General features: G+C 35.7%; 1 protein-coding gene across 4 annotated transcripts in view; it reads left to right on the top strand.

Moving 5' to 3' along the window:
* LOC149822290 (mitogen-activated protein kinase kinase kinase YODA-like) overlaps positions 1 to 4,223 on the top strand; it is a 132,946-nt gene extending 128,723 nt beyond the window's left edge. For 2 of the 4 annotated variants that reach the window (XM_089980978.1, XM_089980979.1), the window contains exons 12-13: positions 2,858 to 3,714; positions 3,828 to 4,223. In XM_089980978.1, coding sequence (XP_089837104.1) covers positions 2,858 to 3,377 — 520 coding nt within the window. In that variant the 3' untranslated portion in view covers positions 3,378 to 3,714; positions 3,828 to 4,223. The remainder of the gene's footprint in view (positions 1 to 2,857; positions 3,715 to 3,827) is intronic. The other 2 variants (XM_089980981.1, XM_089980980.1) reach the window with 2 other exon arrangements.
* Positions 4,224 to 16,720: the final 12,497 nt, after the last annotated feature.

Genomic DNA, 16,720 nt, shown 5'->3' with positions numbered 1-16,720 from the left:
ATAATAAGAGGAGGCAGAGAAGGAAGAAGAAGAAAGGAGAAGGAAGAAGAAGGGAAAAGGAAGAAGAAGAAAGAAGAAGGCGGAGGAGGAAGAAGAAGAGGAACAAAGAGAGAGATACTTACCATCACTGTCTCTTGTCGCCACCACCGTCGGAAGGGGAATCGGGGAGGGCGAGGACGAGGGGTTGGCTGGGAAATGGATAATTACTAGTTTTCTTAGGCACATGTTGATAAAAAAAAAATTCTCGTTCTAAACAAGTCACATTTCGAGATATATAGAGTTTATCATTTTTTGGATCATAACATCTAAAACTTTCTATTTTTCTCCATATCCATGGAAGACACATGAAATAACTCTAGGAGATAATTTGTCATTTTTGATGGTAAGAACAAAATATTTGTAACCAAAGCTTCTTAATCTAGAGTAATCAGGGAGAATTTTATAAAGTTTTTCAAAAAGTGAGATGTTTTGAAGCTTGACAGAGGACTTTCTATTTATAAGATAGACAACGATGAGTGCAACTTCAGTCCAAAATTCTTTAGGAACATTTTTCTAAATGAGGAGAGTTCTAGTAGTTTATATAATATGTATGTTTTATTTCGACCCGTCCATTTTGTTGAGTGTAAGCACAAGATCTTTGATGTATAATGCTATTTAGATCTAAATATTTTTTGAAATCATTTAACATAAATTCTTTCTATGAATCAGAGCGAAACATAAAAACATTAGTTTTAAATAGGTTTTGGACAATTGTCAAAAGTTTTAAAATTTTCAAACACTTCATTTTTGTGCCTAAGAAAATAAATCCTAGTGAGAATAATCATTAACAAATATCATATAATAAGCATAGCCACCTTTAGATACAATTGGTGTAAGATCCCATACATTTGAATGTATTAATTCAAGTGGTTTAGAAGCAAAAAATGTTCTTTCATCAAAGGGAATGACTTTCATTTTATCAAGAATGCAATCAGTACAATCAAAATTTTTATTACAAATTTTTCTCAAATGAGGTACATTGGATAATTTAGATATGCTAGGATGACCTAGCCTTTGATGATACAAAAAAAGGTCCAATTTTTATACATTGTAACAAAAAGTATTTTGAGGAATGATTAACTGATCCATGTAATAAATGTCTTCTTCTCTATGCATCCCGGACTGGAGATTCAACACCAAACATTGGTTTGATGAAAATGAGATTTTACAACTTTGATCGACTATTTGAGAAATGAAAAGTAGATTCAAATTGAGTTTTGGAACAGATCTAATTTTAGGTATAGAAAAATTTGGAGGATTTTTCAAAACACCAATTCCTTCAATATCAAGAGAAGAACCATCTGCAGTGAAACACTAGATCTACTTAAATTATTTCTATATTTGGAGCTATATCACAGGGACTCGGCTAATAGGCCGCTGCACCCACGTCGACGCGACGCGACGCGGGTGCGGGTGTAGTAAAAAACCCTTGGGTGAGGTCAACTTACACCCGGGTCATTTTTGTTCAAAATTTTTAAAAAATATTCCAACACATTTTTTTTTATGTCGGTGAAAGTCAGGGAGGAGGAGGAGGAGGGGGAGGAGGAGGAGAGAGAGAGAGAGAGAGAGAGAGAGAGAGAGAGAGAGAGAGAGAGAGAGAGAGAGAGAGAGAGAGAGAGAGAAGTAAGAAAAAGGGGAGGAATGAAGATAGGGAGAGAGAGGTACCTTCTTCTTCTTCTTCTCTTATTCGCAAAGAGAGAGAGAGAGAGAGAGAGAGAGAGAGAGAGAGAGGCGGTGGGGTGGAGTTAATAAGAGAGATAAAAGAGGGGTTTGAGTATGAATCTAGATCCATATTTGATCTAGACCCAAACTCTCTCTCTCTCTCTCTCTCTCTCTCTCTCTATATATATATATATATATATATATATATATATATATATATATATATATATATATACCCTCCCGCTCCCAAGTATTTTTAAAGTGCCGCATCGCTGCACCTATACCAGAACCTATGTGACAGATTCAGAGAGTTAAGAACTATTGGGAGTTATATAAAAAGAAGTACCAAAGTCCAAAATCCAAGAAATCTTATTGAGAGAATTGGTGCTTGAGAAAGTAATACCCTTCTAAGGGGAAACACCCCTATATATATACAAAGGAGAGCCAATACGGTTGTTGGGTTCTCCCAACAGCTATATTTGGGCAATGACAATATTGCCCATTAAAAAAACAGAATTTACGAAGCAAAAAAAGAATAAAGAAAACAAAAAATATATACAAAGACACAAATGCCCCTAGTAGGCAGAACCTATACAGTGAAAAGACTAAAATACCCCTATTGGGTATCACTTATTACAATGATATTAACATATGTATCATATATATTTATATGTATATACATTTATGATCATATACATGATACAACTTAACAGTACTTAAGGTAGCTTTTTCAGAGAAAAGTGTCAACTTCTAGTGTGTGTACTTGGGGTAGCTTGAGCAGAGGTAGTTAGGGGTGTTGATGACTTGGAGTTGTCAACTTTCTCTCCTTCCTCCTCCCAACCCCCACACCCAACAAAAAAAAAAATCCAACCAAGTACATTTAAAACTGTATAAGATAAACACAAACCAAAAAAAGATTGCTTACAAATGCTTGTGTATTCTAGCTTTCTGTTTCTGTTTTATGATCACTATGACTTTTTTTTTCTGTTGAAATAATAATTATAATGCATTGTTCTAAAATTTTCAAGCTGCCAGTTTGTGTATGAAAAGAAAAGCTCACTTTGATGTCTGTTTGGCTATTGAACCAGATAGTATTGCGTTGCTAGTATAATAAAAGTCTTTGATGTTCATGCATGATTGTATTTTTCTGCATCAGTGATAACCATATACCACAGAACATGTCATTGCCCGTATCTCCCACTGGAAGTCCTCTCCAGGCCAGATCCCCGCGCCATATGAGTGGACGGATATCTCCGACATCAATCTCAAGCCCAATCACTACTTCTGGCTCATCTACACCACTTACTGGTGGTAATGGAGCAATCCCATTTCATTTGAGACATTCATCAACTTATGCAAACGGAGGTTACAGTGGTATGCACAGATCATCAGCTGGTCTTTACCTAAATTCTTCCAACGCTGGAACTTTTCAAGACTCAAAACCTGACTTATTTCTAGGCGTGCAACCAGAATGCCCTCCTGTTTTTCGGGAAAGAATGACTACAGAAAGTAGTATTCTTGGTAAGGCGTTTGCTAGACCAACTCAAAATCAAGTGCAGTATAGTGGACAAGTAGCATTAGCCGATCATGTGTCACAGCTCTTGAGAAATCCAACCAACACAAACTTGTCGCTGGATCTCAGACCAAGCTCTCCTATGCTCGGTCGCATGCACTAAATTTTCGTATTTTAAAGAGAAAGAAGTTCTGGCGTGAGGGGATAACAGCTCATGCAGGCAGGTCCTTGTTGATCAGTTCTATAAGGACGGTCGGCTACAGTGTTGCGACTAACACAACCCATTTGTACAATAAGGACCCACACCAGAACTGTGAAGTAAGATTGGATCTTCAGCTGCTGATTAGCTTGGCACACTTCTATGCCGCTGTGGAGGCTTTCTGCATGTCGTAAGCATTCCCACAGTCAAACCAGAACCTTTCTTGACAACTTTATTGATTTTGATATTGAATATTTTACAGGGGGAATTTTTCCATGGCAACTGGATTCTCCTCCTATAGGTGGGTAATATTTTTCCTAGTATTTTATGTGATATATTAGTGCATTGGCATTTGTTTTGAAGCTCTTAACCTAATCATTGATATGGGTTTTGATTTTTGTTTTCATATTACAGTTGAAGAATCAGCTCAACACCTCAACTTCTACTTCTTTTTTCCCTCTACTTTTTCACTTTTTTTTGGTCCTAGGAATTCTCAAATGATGTAAAGTTGGAGGAAATGTAAATTCTAGGTCAACACCAGGGAAGTGTATACTGTAGGTTTAAACTTGTTGCCGCTTGCACTTGCTGCTCCTATTGTTGTATGAGGCAACTGTACCGGGAGCTTGTAGACAGTATAGTGGGTCCATATTTTGTATCATGGATTGGCTCTGGAGTTTTCAGACTTCGCTGTATTTAATTCACTGTTCATTCGGGTTTAGCTTCAAGTAGACTTTTGTAGTCAGTAATGTTGCATACTTTGTCTGATTTGCTAAAGAATCAAGGAAAATCCAACATTAGTTGTTTTTTTAATAATCTCGAGTTCAATCACGGTTGCTGCTTGAGATGGTTGCGGAGATGACAAACTTCCCATTAGTGACTAACAGTTTCACACATTGGCCTCTCTTGACGTACTTTAGCCTTTAGATTATTCCATTCATTCCATTGCATATTCTCCATTAAGATTCTACTGCGTTAAACAAGGATATTAAATGCCTTTGATAGGATAGAAATTGTTGTTTGGCAGGGCAAAGAAGTGCATCAGCATGATCACATACTTTCACAGGCTGTTGAGTTAGTTGCAAGATCCTAGTAAGGTCTGCGAGGAGGCCATGCTAGTTTGTCACTTGGATCATGTGTTGAATTGAGTTTGCTCAAGTGTAGTCTTAGCTTTTTCCTGCTCGTCTATATTCAGATACTTGCAGGTGTTGGTTTCTACTCACAGTTGGCCAGCCTTGTAACTCGGGCAAAAGCCATTTGCGGTCAACTTGTGCGTCAAGTCAGGCCGAGTCAGGTTCTTCTATATTTTAATTTTAAAATATAAAAAAAAAATCTATATATATATATATGTGTGTGTAGTTTCATGATTATAAATATCCTTATTTATCATTTTTTCATTGTGCCATATATATCTTTTATTATGTATTAAAAACTTTCCTTCTTTTGTTTCATTATATATATAAAGAAATGTATATTCATATACTATCTTTTTGGCAGAAAATCACAACTGTTGTTTTTAAATAGTTTTCACAAAATATGTAGTTAAAATATCCTGAATTTGATGAATGAATTCAAGTCGGACCTAAACCCGTGCAAGCCATTGAGTCTCATGGGTTTTGGACCGAGTTTAGGTCCAAAATGTGTTTTACTGACTCGTTGACCCATTTGTTGCACGAGTCAGACCGAGTCACCGGGTGAGCCTATGTTTCTACTTTCTATTCGAAGGCCTGGTTGCTTCAAGCCTAGCGAGGTCAATTATTGTCATTTGGACGTAGTTCTATACCAATCACTCGTCAACTGGTTTACTTTTTTTTCCATGAGATACGGGAAGAATTGGTCTTGCTAGCTTTGCCTGCTTGCCTGCCTTATGATCGCTTTCCTGATGGTATAAACCTGTGGCAAACCCCTTGCCCCCAGGGAATTGCCTTGCTTCAGCACACGCAAGGGGCATAATACCCTTGCCCTTCTTACATGCAAAGGGCTGATGTCCGTGAGAATGGATCCCTGATCACCCGTCTATCAGCCAAAGCCTCCTCCCACTTCGTCAAACCCCTTGGGGCTTCTCTGACTGGTTTATTTGCAGGTGTTAGTTTTCTGCTTGCTACCCAAAGGCTGTTTGCTTTAAGTCAAACCAATTGGATGCTATAATTTGCAAGCAAAAAATGATCATACTGTACTGAAAATATGACCTGTTTTTTGAAACGCCTTTTTGTTATTTTTTTCATGTCCAAAATCATAAATACCCAACTTCACTATAACCTTTTTAACCCTTGCATATGCGAAACTTGCAAAGTTTGCATGATATATCGCTCTGCTGCTTGGTTAATGCAAACTCCCACTTAAAAGGAGTTCCATACGCTTTTTCTTGCATACATCACGAAGGTTGCATAAAATTTATGTGTGAACTTCGTGTTAATCTCGAATTTCAGAACATCACACATATGTCATGAAGTTTGCACATAATTTTATGAGAATCTCGTTTTACTCTCAAACTTTGGAACATCACACATATGTCACAAAGTTTGTATAAAATTACGTGCGAACTTTGTGAGTATAAAAATCAGAATACCGCAATCTAGACTATGTGTGAACTTCGTGAGCGTAAATGTTTAGGGTTATTTGTGGTCCCCAACCTGCTTCTCAACGGTCACTTTTTTGGCAACTATTTCGGTAGGACTTCATCCTCAAGTATTCTAGAATCTTTGATGGTGATTTTTTCTGGTAAGCAAATATTTAATGGTTGAACCAATTATTTTTTTTAAACACAATTTTTTTCCATTTGTTTCGATAATTCATATGCTTCTATTCCATCTTCTAGTTTTGTTGTTTATATTTTGCGGATCTTGCACAATAAATATGGTATGTTAGCACAATATTTATTTTTGTTGTTGTTTCTTTAATGATATGGGTTTTTGTCTTGTGTCCTTGTTTCATGTCTGTTTACCTATATTCTATGTCTTGGTATTATAGAAAATTCTTAATTTGTTTAATATAATATGCAAACTGAAAAAACTATGTCGAAGGGGTCTACATCTGGATCATCTTCTATAATTAGTGCACAATAGAAAAAGCCAAAGAAGAAAAATTATAAACTGGGTCATCCTTTGTACTATAAAGCAAGGACCTTGCTTGACATGTGGATAGAGAGGGAGCTACATCCAATGCCAAGAGTTTGGGTATCCAATATTTTTCATGAAAAGGAAACCCTTCGTAAACTCATAAAACTATGCACAAACACTCATCAGAAAATGCAAAGCAAGTTGGCCAAACAACATGTAGTTGTTTCAAAGTGGCATATATCTAAGAAAGAATGTGTAGAAAAAGTTGAAGGGTTTATGCCCACAATCTTGTCTCTCATCCCGAAAGTATGTAAAGGGCGGGAGGGTGACTCAGTGGTAAAGAAGAGTGGCCATTGGCTCACTCTGATGTTGTTGCAGACCTGAATACCCGAATAGATAAGGTTGGAGATGTGGCCAGCTACACTGACAGTGGTAAGATGAGGATGAAGGTACCTCACCAAGTGTATGATGAGAAATCTAAGGTTGAGTTTTAGGAAGTGAATATATCCCAAGGTCCTGTGGCTATTTTGGATGCTGAGAACGATTTTCAGGTTGAGATTAAAAGTTCAATAAATGATCGTAAGGTGGATCAACCTCACGAGTCAGAGCATTCGATCATAACGGAGAAAGTGTAAGCTTTGAAGAAGATATTGCAGTGGGGAACAAGGTCTGATGCTCTTGGACTAGTATCAACTATATATTTATCTTGTAGTTTGATTCAATGTTTAAAATGTTATATATATATATATATATATATATATATATATATATATATATATATATATATATATATATATATATATATATATATATATATATATGGGTGTGTGTGTGTGTGTGTGTGAAGCGTGAACTATTATTTTCTCATTGATTCATGTATTTGTGAAACATGTTAGGATAACTAGTTTGATTCTTGCAGAATAATGTGTAAACTGCTATATATATGTGTGAAGCATTTTTCGTAAAATGATTCATTTGATTGATTTCAACAAAATTAATTGTGATTGCAGGATCTGTAGCCAAAAAATTCAAAAGATCCATAATCCCCCCCACACCAGTTCTATTAGTTCCAAGCCCACTAATAGTTCATAAGACTAACAAAAGAAGTGAAGGAGAGAAGGAGTTGTTGCATGGGATGCATTTCTGATAATTCTTCAAGATCACACATGAAACATCGGTTGCCCCTTTTTAGAGGCCGTTGTGTAGTTTTGAAATTTGGCAACCAACACATTTCATTTCAGAGATTTTGAGATGACCATTATATTGGACGACATGACACAAATCACTAGATTTAAGTGCTATGAGGAGCCAATGAGTGGAAATCGGTGGGGAGATTTCAAGTAGTTGTATGATATTCATTTCGAAGCAAATGATGATGCATTCGATGAAGAAAGGATTAAGCTGTCATGGTTGAGGGACCTTTTTGTTCCCAAAGAGGGGGTGGGGTGGGGCTGGGGGTGCCAAGAAGGAGAAGCTACCATGTTTGATATAGATGGCCAGTAGGAGGGTGGGGAATGAAGTGTGAACATTCTTGCTCTACTTCTTTGGGACATGCTTATTTATCGACACTGGTGAAAACTTAATCCATGCATCATACATAAAGTTTTTGCAAGACTTGGATTGTGTTGATCAATATGCATGGGGAGCAGCTTCACTTACACACTTGTATGCAAGTTTGAGCACTGCGAGGAGTGGAAGAAAAAATATAACGAGGATGTTGGTGTTGTTGAAGGTATTTATTTCTTTATTATATAGTAGGATATGATTTATACTTAAACATTATTTAAAATTATTGATATACTATATTGTGTATTAATCCTTCTAGGTTTGGATATGAGAGCACATAACCACTACAAGGCCTCCAATGCGTGATTGTCTACATGGATTTTCACTTGTTGCAATATTTTATTGATCACGTAGCGAAGAGATGACTGGTGAAAGATTGATGGGTCGTCACATGGGATGTGGCTAATTTACAAAATTGTTGTGTAAGTTGAACAAAGCAAATGTAAGTTTTGTTGATGATTTTTCTATTTTCTGAAACATAATGCAATATATGACTAACCATAAATTATTTGAGCTTCTGTAGGTAAAGTGGTGCCCCTATGAAGATGCGATGCTGGAGGAGGAGAATGCCAATGTAGTTGAGGGGGAAAAGGACATCACGATGATGAACATTTGGTTGTATAATATGAATGAAGTTGACTGCCAAATGGCCAACCGAGTCATCCAGCAATTTGAGTTTGTTTAGCAACCCCGTCTCCTTTGCACCATATCCAAATTCGTTTTGTTGCAAACAAAGGATCAGACGAAAGATTACCCCACTTTATTCCTCTTCAAAATTGAACAATAGCACAACAACGGTGAAGACATTGGCTTGTCAACTATAGTATGTGCCACTGAAGACAAGGATGTAGTTGTTGTATCTCATCAAGTTCTAGCCAGTCCCTCCACAAGGAGGGCTATTGAGAAGGAGGAGAATAACATAAAATAGAGAAAGACTGATTCTACAATATATGCAAAAGTAGAAAGTTTGTAAATAAATATATGTAAAAACAGGCAGTCTGCAACAAATATATTTGAAAACACGAAGTCTGTGTAACAAAATATATGAAAAGAACGATGTCCACAATAGATATATACAAAAAATGGAAGTCAAAGAATGATGTCCGCAATAGATATATGCAAAAAATGGAAGTTCGCAATAAATATTTATTGCGAACTTCCATTTTTCGCATATATTTTATTACAGACTTCATTTTATTCGCATACATTTGTTTGCGGTCTTCCTATTTTTGCATAAATTCATTTTTACAGGCTTCATGTTATCGCATATTTGTTGTGGACCTGTTTTTGTATATATTTGTTGTGGACTTCCTGTTTTCACATATATTTTTTTGGGACTTTATTTTTTCAAATATATTTGTTGCAGACTTCTTTTTTTTAGAATCAAAACCTGTTGAATTGAAAATTATAGAATCATTTACTAAATCAACTGTTAGTTTACAGTACATTTAACAAATTTATATTCATATAGAACATATCATTTACAGATCATATCAAATTCAAATTCATGCAAAATCAACTTTGAATTTAGAGACTGTGTTTCAACATTGAATTTATCGAAATTATAGTTCTACATTGATAATTCAAAATAAAATTATCGCAAGTGTTCATAGTTTAGCTTTTGCGACCTCGCCAACCGTCACCTCACTGTCTGTACCATCTTCATTCTGCTACGATTCAACTTTCTCTTTGACAATGTCCAAAGCCTTTTTTTATGTTCATAGAATTTTATCATACGCTAGTGAGACTCTATCACAATATTTAAAAAAAAAAAAGGTGATTAGCAAACAACTAACTATACATTAAATCCTAAATAAATAAATAAAACATTACATATAAACAACAAAAATCTCGCTTTTCCAACTCACAAAGAAATACAGGGTAAGGAAAAGGGTCTTCGACAGTTTCATTCTTTTTTCATGTCCTCATTGTGGGTCACTTAGACTCTTTCTACAAATCTTGCTAGATGTTACATAGCAAAAAAATGTGTTATATTCATGTCATATTCAAATGAGCCTGCACAGAAATGTAAGAACTATAAAAATGAGCAAATCTAACACTTACGTCACTTGCCAATAGAGTTTTTTCGTCAAAATCATACTCTTTCATGGGCATAATTGCTCATTCCACTGTCCTCATCACCAATTAAAATTGTACAAAGTAAGACAAATATACACACATGACACACGACATTCAGTATACCTGAGGCACCATAATTGCTTCCTCGCTCCAAGACAAACTTGACAGAGATTTGGTTTTCTTTCTACCATGTTTCATATGTTGATACATTTTTGCTCAACCTAACATATAAATAAAGGTTATAAGACATAAGACATTAGAGCAATTCATTAAAAAAATACTAGATAAATACAAAAAAAATAATTCATTAAACAACTCTAGTAAAACCCTATATTGTTATTCATGCTTTCGTCTGTTGTGGCCAACCTTACTATATACACTGCACTTATATGACACCATCCATGTGTTCTATTCTTCATCTCTTGACCTTAGGCCACTCTGCTTTATGAACCACTTTTGGTGGATAGACAAGTATAAGAGTCAATAGACCGATGTGTGGGACATTGTTTGCCATCAGGAAGAATGAAAATATATTATACACAACTCTATACTATATTAGACGTTAAACACCCATATCTTTTCACTGAAAAGTGATTGTTAGCCCAATGTTTCGATTTCACGTCAGTGACAACATATTTGTATGTGGCTTCGTCTTGCTCTCAATTTTTTTGAAGAAAGTAAGTACATTGTTGTGTCATGGTTGCACTCCACCAAAGTGCAATGAGTGGTGAACCAAATTTCTTAGAAAAGTTATCTATCAAATGCTTTATGTAATATCCAACATAAAGTGTAGGTCATACATGGGGAACAACATACTTTAGACCTTCATGCCTATCAGAGATAACTGTAAGCTCTAATAACTGTTTATATTCATCATATATAGCGTATGAGTTCTTCCTTTAGATGCTTCAAAAATCACTCACATGAATCCTTCGACTTCTTATCAATAACTTAAATACTACCAAAAATATTTTACCATAAGGATCAATACCATGGGCCGACAATAATATATTGGCATATCTTCCTTTTAGGAAAGTATCTTCTACCATAAAAACTGGAGGGCATCCTTTCAAAAACCCATTGATGCTTGGACAAAAGGATAAGAACATGTATTGAAATCGATATTTTTAATCGGTTTGAATGTACCATAGCAAACCTAGGTTAGCCTTAATCAAATTATCCAAATAGATGGGAATCGTCTTGAATGACTCTTCGAATGAATCATAAAGCATCCCCTTAGTCCGTTCCCATCCACGACATGCTTGTCATTCATGATTTCTCTTGGAGTTATCTTCGGGTTATCATGCATGTGTCTGTGAATAACATTTTAAATTCACTTAAAAAATACTTTTTCTACCACAAGGTTGTCCAGTGATCCACCACATGTATACTTGCTTTGATACTTCTTCACTTGAAAGAACCCTCCGTGCACCTTTGTGCAATGGATCTTCCACAAGCAAACAACTGTAGTCTGCGGGTTCGGTCTCGTGCATACGACAATTACTATTATCACAACTCTCTAGCAATTTTATTTTATAGTTATTTCTAATCACATGATCTTTTAGAAACTGGCGACAACACTAGAAATCATTAAACCTTTTGCCAATAGCAATTTCTCGATCATTTGAGCTTGTTGTTAGCCAATGAAATTATTCACACTCATTAAGTAGTTCGTTATGCAATTGCTCATATAAATGAGATGTCGTAGCTTCAATGATTTTCAATTACTCTTCATTATATGAGAATCTATTGAACGGGAATCTATTCAACATCTTATTAGTGTAAAAACATAAAACAATTCTTATGCCCAACACATATTCATATAACTACAACATATTAAAGTTTCAACTTCTCAAATGTCATTCGTGAGTTGCTTTCACCTGCCATTATTTGTCCCATGTCATCACTGTCTTTGTCCTCGCTCATCAACATGGTATAATCATCATCATCGATATCATCCTCACTGCTACCACTTATTGACTGTTCAGTTGCACAAACTAAGTCAAGATTCATCGTATTTATCACTTCCAACCCATCCATGCATTCAATATTCCCGCATTTCCAACATTCACGATTAAACATATATATAAAAATACAATAATTGCACCTTCATCTCAAGCATAAATTAAAACTTGTACCTAGCTTTATCACTAGTATTAGCTTGCAGACATGGTTCTCCATCCTCTTCAGTGATCTTTTGATCATGCACAACATCAATTGTTCGCTCTTCATTGCCTTCATGTCAAAGATATACGTTTTTTAAAGGATTGAGCTCGGTAGATGGTGCTTGAGATAGATGTATGTTCTCCAAAGAATCTCCATCATTTCATTCATCAACTTCTTGTTCAACTCTCAAAGCAACATTTTTTTCTTCAATTTTGTGAGCAACTAAGTAATTGTCGCCACTACATAACATGGATTCTACGTCGTGATCATCCAAGACCTCTCCATGAATGTTGGCCATCTAATTTAGCATCTCCCTTATATCGACTCTCTCGCATATCCGGTTTTAAGAGACATCAAAGCTATACATTCTTTATAGCTACTGTTTTTGAAGACCACTATAGATCTCCAAGTAGGATGATCAATGTTACAATAGTATATTTTAATTCTTTCAGATGCTATCATTAAGTGCATATGACCACATAACATATATCATTTATCTTCAGAAACTAGCATGTGAGAAAATGACATATATATATATATATATATATATATATATATATATATATATATATATATATATATATATATATATATATACCATAAACATAGTAAACCCTAAAAGATAAACATAGAAAAATATACAAAAGAAATCTACAACAACCAGGCATAAAAACACACACACACACACACACACATATATATATATATCCACAATATGAAATAGAAGAATACAAATAGTCAAAACAAGTCGTTAAATCGTGTTTCAAAAAAATTGTGTTTAAAAAAAAAATTGGTTCAGCCATTAAATATGTGGTTACCGAAAAAAATCATCGTCGAAGATCACAAAATACTTGAGGATGAAGTGCCACCGAAATAGTTGCCGAAAAAGTGGCCACCGAAAAGCAGGTTGGGGACCACTGGTTGGAGACCACAAATAACTCTAAAGATTTATACGAACAAATTCTGGGTTGCAGTGTTTCGATTTTTATACTCACAAAGTTCACATATAATTTTATGCGAACTTCGTGACATATGTGCAATTTTTCAAAGTTTGAGAGTAAAACGTGGTTCACATAAAATTATGCACGAACTTCATGACATGTGTGATGTTCTGAAGTTTGAGATTAACACGAAGTTCGCACATAAAATTTGTGTGACCTTCGTGATGTCTGCAATAAAAAAATATGTGAAACTCCTTTTATTTGCATTAACAGATAATCAGAGCGATATATCGTGCAAACTTTGTCAGTTCCACATATGCAAAGGGTTAAAAAGGTCATAGTGAAGTTGAGTATTTACGATTTTGGACATGCAAAGAATAGCGAAAATTGCACGGCATTTCGTAAAACAGGTCATATTTTCTGATATGCAAGTTGCTTTCAACTTTCCATGTGACTGCAACTTGAGCACCTCCTTCCTAGCTTTCTAGATACTCACTGTCTGTTGGTTATTTCATGTTTGTATAGGCAAGCTGGGGATTTGAACCCTTGCTGTGATAGCGCAACCTAACCATCCACCTATCTCATTTAATCGCAATTTCATGGTTTGGCTTAAGCAGCAAATCAAGCTAAGCTTTGAAACTGAACCTGATAAACTTGCGGCCAACTGTAGTTCCATTGTGAAACATGATATGCGAGTACGTGAAAGGTTGCATGCCTATGTACAGGTGGAGCAAGCAGCTAGATTTCTACTTCTGCAATTCTAGTGGATAAACCTTATGCAGGTCATCATCATCATCACTATCGTGCCTTGTCACATTGTCACGCACTAAAAAAAAAAGGGAAGCATAGGAAGTGTAACGACCCCAACTCCTACCTTTGAAAAATGCGGAATAAAATTTTTTTTTCTAAGAGTCGCGGAAAACTTCCCAGAGACCTGGGGTCCCTACAGTTCCAATTTCAGTTGGATAACCATACACCACAAAGCAACTTACATTTATCAATCATAACCAATTCACTGAATTTTTTTTATTAATGAATCAATAAGAGTAATATGTTCCATGTCAAAAATGAAATATCAAATTGCAGGAAATCAGAAGAACTAAAAGAAAATAACAGTAGAGACACTCTGTCCGTAAGTGAAGTCATCTGAAACAATTGTGACCCTCGTATCCCTCAGAAGCGAGTCGACTTCACTGATCACCTGTGCCTGGGAAAAACCAATAAAATAAGAGGGTCAGAAATCCGAAGAATTCTACGTACAGGTTTCCCTAATGAAACAAATAAGAAAAAGAGCATAAATAAGATCCATGTAATATTTTGAGGGATACGATTATACTCAAATCCTAAGTCAATTAACCATCCATGCATAATTAAACATTTAACAGGAGAGAACACGAAATATATAACATTGATCACAACAAAATCAATAAGCAAATTAAATGCAAAAGAGCTCAACATCGTACAATGATCAACATAAACAACCAAGTGAACAGGTAAACATGCATGAACTAATGCACAACAAGAACATGCATGATTTATATGCAATGCATGAACCATTTATTATCTTCCATTTAAGTTTTCCTCTTTCTATATGCATGTTCTATTAAATGCACACATCCTTAAATTCCTCTTTTTAATTACAGTGGCCCGCGGATACACCAAACGGGTACAATCCCTGAGGTTAAGTAGGGTTCCCGGGGTAGCTTCACACACAATTTGTATTTTGTTACCGGGTTCCAAACTTAGCCCTCGACCGATATCAGGAAACAGCACCATCCATCGGAACCTTGGAAAACAGCATCCAAAGTCGATGACACCAGGGAAAACAGCATCCACTGGCGCCACTTTCTTGGTATACCAAAACAAACTCACAGCTGTGACTAACACACCACTCCCGGGTAAAGTGGCGGCTCTCCCTAAAACCGTGGCCAGGATAAGAACCTCAATATCGGGTTCAGGGGCAACAATGCACACGGAGTTTTTGTATCCTCACGGTTTCCCCTAAACCGCAATATCCAAGATTCTCATACTCCAGATGAGATATCCCAGAATGTATATTACCCTGTTCTTATTCATTATATTTTTAATTAAGTCCATTTCTTTAAGTTTGCCACACATATGCAAAAGTAAAGTGAAAACCCCGCATCCGCCCCTGCAGGGACCCATTCGGGACTCCAGCCCGTATAAACCACTAGAACAGTATAGTAATGTGCCAAACCATCTTATGTGGTTTTAGTGATGCATTTAAAACATAAGTGAAAGAAAACCACACCCACGACTCTCCAGGCCGATGATGGTCCATTTCGGCCATCGATGCATCATATAACAAAACCAAGTAGTGTTTACCCATAACATAATGCCAAAAGCATATGCACTCATGCAATCATAACTCGACTATAAGCATGTCGTTTATTAAACATATGCATTTCCTCTATGTGTGTGTCACCTACATTACGTACAGATATAAATCAAAGTAACTTCTTTGAATGTGTGAGTGCATAACTCAAGTATTCTTACTCAAGAAGAATTATCAATAACCAAGGCATGCTCACATTCCAGGTTTCACAACTAGTATGATGAAAAGCAAAACAACATTTACATAATTACTGGCATAGACATTAATCAATTATGCTACCAAGAAATTTAACAATCATGAAGCAAACGACCACTTACACATGAATAAAATAATATAACCGTGCAAAGCTGAACTAACACAGATATAATGTAGTCTTATTTGAGAAGCAAGGACCTAGCCAATATATTGAAACCAAATTAACAACATAATTAACACGTAACTAAATTTGTATATTAAACATAAACTCAATCATTTCCTGTATCGAAACATAGGCAACTTATGAACAATCAGATCAATAGAGAAATCAGATAACCAAAAGCTTCATAAGACATTAATTGAAATCTTGAATATATAGAAATATATAGATATCCTGACTGCGATTTACCCATCCTAATGTAAAACAGGATTGAGGACAATAGACTCATTCAGGAGCCCCCTCTACAGATCATCCCGAAATCCAAACCCATCTTTCCCTTTAATTTCAGTCGTACCCTTGGTTCCGACATACCCAGCAAGAGCTCGGTTCAAACCGACTCTTGTGCTCAACTGGACATGTACCATAAACAGATGTAGTATAAGAGAACTTTAAATCTGTATAGATACAGAACTACATAAGTAGTCAATTTAAATCCATGTCCAACATGCTAACCCCAAAGAATTCAAGGTATTTTATAATCAAATATACTAAAAAGGAAATCTGCGCATGGACATAGGTCTGAGTTTGTTCACAAATTTAACCACGTAAATCTTTTAACATGCTGTCCACTATACCAGCGATTAAGTCATGGAATCAACACATCAAAAACTTCAGGGAACTTTAACTGCAAACCTGAATACATATACATGTACATGCTGACCCACGTGTGTGTATATATATATATATATATATCAAAGTTTGTATGTGGACAGACCTATTTCAATAAA

Source organism: Nuphar pumila, chromosome 11 (genome assembly GCF_984573655.1).
Source record: "Nuphar pumila chromosome 11, dmNupPumi1.hap1.1, whole genome shotgun sequence".
Lineage (NCBI taxonomy): Eukaryota > Viridiplantae > Streptophyta > Magnoliopsida > Nymphaeales > Nymphaeaceae > Nuphar > Nuphar pumila.
This window is presented reverse-complemented; position numbering and strand designations above follow the sequence as displayed.